Source organism: Oncorhynchus masou, chromosome 6 (assembly GCF_036934945.1).
Source record: "Oncorhynchus masou masou isolate Uvic2021 chromosome 6, UVic_Omas_1.1, whole genome shotgun sequence".
In the NCBI taxonomy this organism is placed as follows: Eukaryota; Metazoa; Chordata; class Actinopteri; order Salmoniformes; family Salmonidae; genus Oncorhynchus; species Oncorhynchus masou.
In genome coordinates this window covers 4,232,510-4,239,435 of record NC_088217.1, presented here as the reverse complement: position 1 = coordinate 4,239,435, position 6,926 = coordinate 4,232,510, and the positions used below count along the sequence as shown (strand labels likewise).

The 6,926-nt window shown below is 51.5% G+C and overlaps 1 protein-coding gene across 1 annotated transcript in view; it reads right to left on the bottom strand.

The window, feature by feature from the left end:
- Window positions 1-5,095: 5,095 nt before the first annotated feature.
- The window catches only part of cenpp (centromere protein P), a 197,939-nt gene continuing 196,108 nt past the window's right edge, over window positions 5,096-6,926 (bottom strand). The window contains exons 7-9 of the mRNA XM_064967423.1: window positions 5,865-5,944; window positions 5,641-5,732; window positions 5,096-5,469 (exon numbers count right to left, since the gene is read on the bottom strand). Coding sequence (XP_064823495.1) covers window positions 5,351-5,469; window positions 5,641-5,732; window positions 5,865-5,944 — 291 coding nt within the window. The 3' untranslated portion in view covers window positions 5,096-5,350. The remainder of the gene's footprint in view (window positions 5,470-5,640; window positions 5,733-5,864; window positions 5,945-6,926) is intronic.

The window sequence follows — 6,926 nt, the reverse complement described above, 5'->3', positions numbered from 1 at the left end:
CTCCCTCCCCCGTACCCTAACCCCCTCCCTCCCCCGTACCCTAACCCCCTCCCTCATATTATATAACCTGAGTTTAGGAAACAGAGTGCTGTGTCCCTGATGGCTCCCCATGGGGCTTGGTCAAAGGTAGTGCACTATATAGGTAACAGGGTGCCATTTGGGGAGCAGACTATGGTGGCACATATGACCCCAGGGTCTTCTGAAGCGCATACCAGGAAGTGGCGTCTTGTGGTGCGAGGCTCTGAGACCAGGGATACGATCAAGTCTTTCTTTGGATTCCCAGGCTCCATCTCCCCTCGCCCAGCCTCCATCTCCCCTCGCCCAGCCTCCATCTCCCCTCGCCCAGCCTCCATCTCCCCTCGCCCAGCCTCCATCTCCCCTCGCCCAGCCTCCATCTCCCCTCGCCCAGCCTCCATCTCCCCTCGCCCAGCCTCCATCTCGTCTCCCATCTCCTCTCGCCCAGCCTCCATCTCGTCTCCCATCTCGTCTCCCCCAGCCTCCATCTCCTCTCGCCCAGCCTCCATCTCGTCTCCCATCTCCTCTCCCCCAGCCTCCATCTCGTCTCCCCTCTCCTCTCCCCCAGCCTCCATCTCGTCTCCCCCAGCCTCCATCTCCACTTCTTCCCCAAAGCTCTCCTCCTCACGACCCTCTGACAACGTTGAGAGGTCGCAGGACAATGAGGAAAGACTTCATGCGCCCCCCCAGGGGGTACAACGGAGACTTGAGGGACTAAAAGTGTTGACGCTGCGCAGCGCTAACAGAACCTAAAAGTGTGCTTGTGGTGTGTTTTCAGTACATTGACCAGCGGTGTGATGGCTGGGAACAGAAACGGTTCCCTTTGTAACCAAAAGTGGTGCACAAATCAGAGGACAGGATGCCATTTTACCCAGCCTCTCCTCCAGTGAGGGGGGGGGAAATAGTATCTAAAGGGTGTCTAATCCAATGAGAGGGGGCCGAAACCTAAAATGTCTGACTTGAATATCTGTCGTGTTGGGACTTGCCCGGAGAAATGAAGAGGGAATACTTGTCCTGTTGCATGAAATGGGTTTTCCACTTAATCAAGTTGTCAGGGACCCCCGGCCGTACCATGAGCTGGCACACCCCAGTCAACTCTGGGGGTCCCTGAGGAGAGGTTTAACCCCCCCCCCCTGCTGTAGGGAGTCGCTGAGGGGAGGTTTAAACCCCCTGCTGTAAGGAGTCCCTGAGGAGAGGTTTAACCCCCTGCTGTAGGGAGACCCTGAGGAGAGGTTTAACCCCCTGCTGTAGGGAGTCCCTGAGGGGAGGTTTAAACCCCCTGCTGTAAGGAGTCCCTGCTGTAGGGAGTCCCTGAGGAGAGGTTTAAACCCCCTGCTGTAGGGAGTCCCTGAGGAGAGGTTTAAAACCCCGTGCTGTAGGGAGTCCCTGAGGAGAGGTTTAAACCCCCTGCTGTAAGGAGTCCCTGAGGAGAGGTTTAAACCCCCTGCTGTAGGGAGTCCCTGAGGAGAGGTTTAAACCCCCTGCTGTAGGGAGTCCCTGAGGAGAGGTTTAAACCCCCTGCTGTAGGGAGTCCCTGAGGAGAGGTTTAAACCCCCTGCTGTAGGGAGTCCCTGAGGGGAGGTTTAAAACCCCCTGCTGTAGGGAGTCCCTGAGGAGAGGTTTAAACCCCCTGCTGTAGGGAGTCCCTGAGGAGAGGTTTAACCCCCCTGCTGTAGGGAGACCCTGAGGAGAGGTTTAACCCCCCTGCTGTAGGGAGACCCTGAGGAGAGGTTTAACCCCCCTGCTGTAGGGAGACCCTGAGGAGAGGTTTAAACCCCCTGCTGTAGGGAGTCCCTAAGGAGAGGTTTAACCCCCCTGCTGTAGGGAGTCCCTGAGGGGAGGTTTAAACCCCCTGCTGTAGGGAGTCCCTAAGGAGAGGTTTAACCCCCCTGCTGTAGGGAGTCCCTGAGGGGAGGTTTAAACCCCCTGCTGTAGGGAGTCCCTGAGGAGAGGTTTAAACCCCCTGCTGTAAGGAGTCCCTGAGGAGAGGTTTAAACCCCCTGCTGTAGGGAGTCCCTGAGGGGAGGTTTAAACCCCCTGCTGTAGGGAGTCCCTGAGGGGAGGTTTAAACCCCCTGCTGTAAGGAGTCCCTGAGGAGAGGTTTAACCCCCCTGCTGTAGGGAGTCCCTGAGGAGAGGTTTAACCCCCCTGCTGTAGGGAGACCCTGAGGAGAGGTTTAACCCCCCTGCTGTAGGGAGACCCTGAGGAGAGGTTTAACCCCCCTGCTGTAGGGAGACCCTGAGGAGAGGTTTAACCCCCCTGCTGTAGGGAGTCCCTGAGGGGAGGTTTAAACCCCCTGCTGTAGGGAGTCCCTGAGGAGAGGTTTAAACCCCCTGCTGTAAGGAGTCCCTGAGGAGAGGTTTAAACCCCCTGCTGTAGGGAGTCCCTGAGGGGAGGTTTAAACCCCCTGCTGTAGGGAGTCCCTGAGGAGAGGTTTAACCCCCCTGCTGTAAGGAGTCCCTGAGGAGAGGTTTAACCCCCCTGCTGTAAGGAGTCCCTGAGGAGAGGTTTAAACCCCCTGCTGTAGGGAGACCCTGAGGAGAGGTTTAAACCCCCTGCTGTAAGGAGTCCCTGAGGAGAGGTTTAAACCCCCCCACTGCTGTAAGGAGTCCCTGAGGAGAGGTTTAAACCCCCTGCTGTAGGGAGTCCCTGAGGAGAGGTTTAACCCCCCCCCTGCTGTAGGGAGTCCCTGAGGAGAGGTTTAAACCCCCTGCTGTAGGGAGTCCCTGAGGAGAGGTTTAACCCCCTGCTGTAGGGAGTCCCTGAGGGGAGGTTTAAACCCCCTGCTGTAGGGAGTCCCTGAGGAGAGGTTTAAACCCCCCTGCTGTAGGGAGTCCCTGAGGAGAGGTTTAAACCCCCTGCTGTAAGGAGTCCCTGAGGAGAGGTTTAAACCCCCCCCCTGCTGTAAGGAGTCCCTGAGGAGAGGTTTAAACCCCCTGCTTTAGGGAGTCCCTGAGGAGAGGTTTAAACCCCCTGCTGTAGGGAGTCCCCGAGGAGAGGTTTAAACCCCCTGCTGTAGGGAGTCCCTGAGGAGAGGTTTAACCCCCTGCTGTAAGGAGTCCCTGAGGAGAGGTTTAAACCCCCTGCTGTAGGGAGTCCCTGAGGAGAGGTTTAAACCCCCTGCTGTAGGGAGTCCCTGAGGAGAGGTTTAAACCCCCTGCTGTAAGGAGTCCCTGAGGAGAGGTTTAAACCCCCTGCTGTAGGGAGTCCCTGAGGAGAGGTTTAAACCCCCTGCTGTAGGGAGTCCCTGAGGAGAGGTTTAAACCCCCTGCTGTAGGGAGTCCGAGGAGAGGTTTAAACCCCCTGCTGTAAGGAGTCCCTGCTGTAGGGAGTCCCTGAGGAGAGGTTTAAACCCCCTGCTGTAGGGAGTCCCTGAGGAGAGGTTTAAACCCCCTGCTGTAGGGAGTCCCTGAGGGGAGGTTTAAACCCCCTGCTGTAGGGAGTCCCTGAGGAGAGGTTTAACCCCCCCCCCTGCTGTAAGGAGTCCCTGAGGAGAGGTTTAAACCCCCCTGCTGTAGGGAGTCCCTGAGGAGAGGTTTAACCCCCCCCCTGCTGTAGGGAGTCCCTGAGGAGAGGTTTAAACCCCCTGCTGTAGGGAGTCCCTGAGGAGAGGTTTAAACCCCCTGCTGTAAGGAGTCCCTGAGGAGAGGTTTAACCCCCTGCTGTAGGGAGTCCCTGAGGAGAGGTTTAAACCCCCTGCTGTAGGGAGTCCCTGAGGAGAGGTTTAACCCCCTGCTGTAGGGAGTCCCTGAGGAGAGGTTTAAACCCCCTGCTGTAGGGAGTCCCTGAGGAGAGGTTTAAACCCCCTGCTGTAGGGAGTCCCTGAGGAGAGGTTTAAACCCCCTGCTGTAAGGAGTCCCTGAGGAGAGGTTTAAACCCCCTGCTGTAAGGAGACCCTGAGGAGAGGTTTAAACCCCCTGCTGTAAGGAGTCCCTGAGGAGAGGTTTAAACCCCCTGCTGTAGGGAGTCCCTGAGGAGAGGTTTAAACCCCCTGCTGTAAGGAGTCCCTGAGGAGAGGTTTAAACCCCCTGCTGTAGGGAGTCCCTGAGGAGAGGTTTAAACCCCCTGCTGTAGGGAGACCCTGAGGAGAGGTTTAAACCCCCCCCCCCCCTGCTGTAAGGAGTCCCTGAGGAGAGGTTTAAACCCCCCTGCTGTAAGGAGTCCCTGAGGAGAGGTTTAAACCCCCTGCTGTAAGGAGTCCCTGCTGTAGGGAGTCCCTGAGGAGAGGTTTAACCCCCCCCCCCCCTGCTGTGAGGACCAGACGGTGGCGTATCTCCCAGGGGTTGTGTCCCAAAATGGCACTCTATTCCCTATCCTGTGCACTATTTTTCACCAGGACCCATATGGCACTAGATAGGGAATAGGGTGCAGACCCAGTAACATGGAAACATAGTGAAGCAAACCACTGATCTGAATAACAATTTATGACTGTATTAACCAACACTTTGTGTCCCAAATGGCACCCTATTCCCTATATAGTGCACTTCTTTTGACAAGAGCCCTATTCCCTATATAGTGCACTTTTTTTGACAAGAGCCCTATTCCCTATATAGTGTAGTACTTTTGACTAGAGCCCTATTCCCAATAGTGCACTACTTTTGACTAGAGCCCTATTCCCTATATAGTGCAGTACTTTTGACTAGAGCCCTATTCCCAATAGTGCACTACTTTTGACTAGAGCCCTATTCCCTATATAGTGCAGTACTTTTGACTAGAGCCCTATTCCCTATATAGTGCAGTACTTTTGACTAGAGCCCTATTCCCTATATAGTGTAGTACTTTTGACTAGAGCCCTATTCCCTATATAGTGCACTACTTTTGACTAGAGCCCCTCCCCTCCATAGGGCGGCTCACAATTGGCCGTCGCTGTAAAATAAGAATTTGTTCTTAACTGACTTACCTGGTTAAATTAAATAGGACTCTGATGAAAAGTAGAGCCTTTTATGTCGGGAATAGGGTGCCATTTCAGACAAACACTTTAAAACTAAATCACTGAGAGACCTAAGATAACACTGTGAGACCTAAGATAACACTTGTGTGTACAGTATAAACAAATTACATTGGACGTTGCTATTTAGCATTTTATATTTAAAATCTTTTTATTTTTCTAGATCTTCAACTAATGCTATATTGACATGTATACATACAGATGGCATTAACATATATTTATAAATGTTTGAGAGTAAAGAATTGTTTATATTTAATAAACTGATGACAGAGAATGTGGGTTCTGGGGGTTTCTTGACCAAGTCTTCAGACAATTAAAAACATTTTATTTATTTTTAGTTTTGAGGGAAATATTCCTTAAAGTTAGAGGGCAATTGAAAGGAACTTGTTAAACAGCCACGGACTGTATTACAGTGTCAATAGAAGCCTCTGCTCCAAGGATCCTCAGAAGACTCTGGAAGGAGTCGGGGGCCTTCTCGATCACCTTCCTGCTGTCCATCTCGAGCACTGCAAAAACAAAACAAGCTCTATATTTTCTGATATCAGGTGTTTGCTAGAATATGTTGTGGCAATGCCAGTTGGTCTCAGCATGATTTGAAAAGCACAGTTGTTTGATTTCACTGATCTGTCAAAAGGTAAGAGATTATTGTGACGGGAGCTATTTCAACATGGTCTCACCCTGCTCAGGCATCTTGGTAAGGAGGTCTATCTTGGGTGTGATATCCCCCTCATTGGTCACCTCAATGCTCCAGTAGATCATCAGAGCACACCTGGATCCAATCACAGCTCTGTTAACACCACAGTGGATCTCTCGTATCAGCCAATCAAGACTAGGCCTATTCTTCAAGAATATGCAGTATGGCTACGTTATCTTGAGCTATAGAAAATAAGTGACTCATTACCCGGCTAGTTTAGGTGACTTGATCTGCATGACCTCTGCCCTGCAGCCTCCGGGTAGACTGACCACACATGGATACTTCTCCTGGGAGAGAGAGAAAGGGTAGCCTAGTGGTTAGAGTGTAGAGGTGGCAGGGTAGCCTAGTGGTTAGAGTGTAGAGGTGGCAGGGTAGCCTAGTGGTTAGAGTGTAGAGGTGGCAGGGTAGTCTAGTGGTTAGAGTGTAGAGGTGGCAGGGTAGCCTAGTGGTTAGAGTGTAGAGGTGGCAGGGTAGTCTAGTGGTTAGAGCGTAGAGGCGGCAGGGTAGCCTAGTGGTTAGAGTGTAGAGGAGGCAGGGTAGCCTAGTGGTTAGAGTGTAGAGGTGGCAGGTAGACTAGTGGTTAGAGCGTTGGACTAGTAACCGGAAGGTTGAAAGTTCAAACCCCCGAGCTGACAAGGTACAAATCTGTCGTTCTGCCCCTGAACAGGCAGTTAACCCACTGTTCCCAGGCCGTCATTGAAAATAAGAATTTGTTCTTAACCGACTTGCCTGGTTAAATAAAGGTAAAAATAAAAAAAACAATGTTGAAATACAATTAAGTTAATCTCATTCCGTAAGGAGGTCCATTCTCGGGCTGTGATGGTAAACATTAAGAGTTCATCTGTTCCGTATCGTCAAGGCCAGATACCAGACTGTATAATTCAGCAATATGGCGTCTGTGGTATTTGGCCAATTGACCTCCAGCTAAAGGCTGTGCTTATGAATGACGCAATGCAGAGTACAGCCTGAAAACACAGCCCTGAGCCGTGGTATATTATCCATATACCACAAGCCCCTGAGGTTCCTTATTGCTTTTATAAACGATTTACCAATGTAATTAGAGCAGTAAAATAGTCTATTATATATCGATTACCATTATAATTACAACAACAAACAAGTGTTATAAACGGATGCCCTGATAATTAGAACAGTAAAAAAAAAGCTATGTTTTGCCGTACCCATGGTATCATGTCTGATATATCACGGCTGTCAGCCAATCAGAATTCAGGGTTCGAACCACCCGGTTTATAATGTCTGATATACCACTGC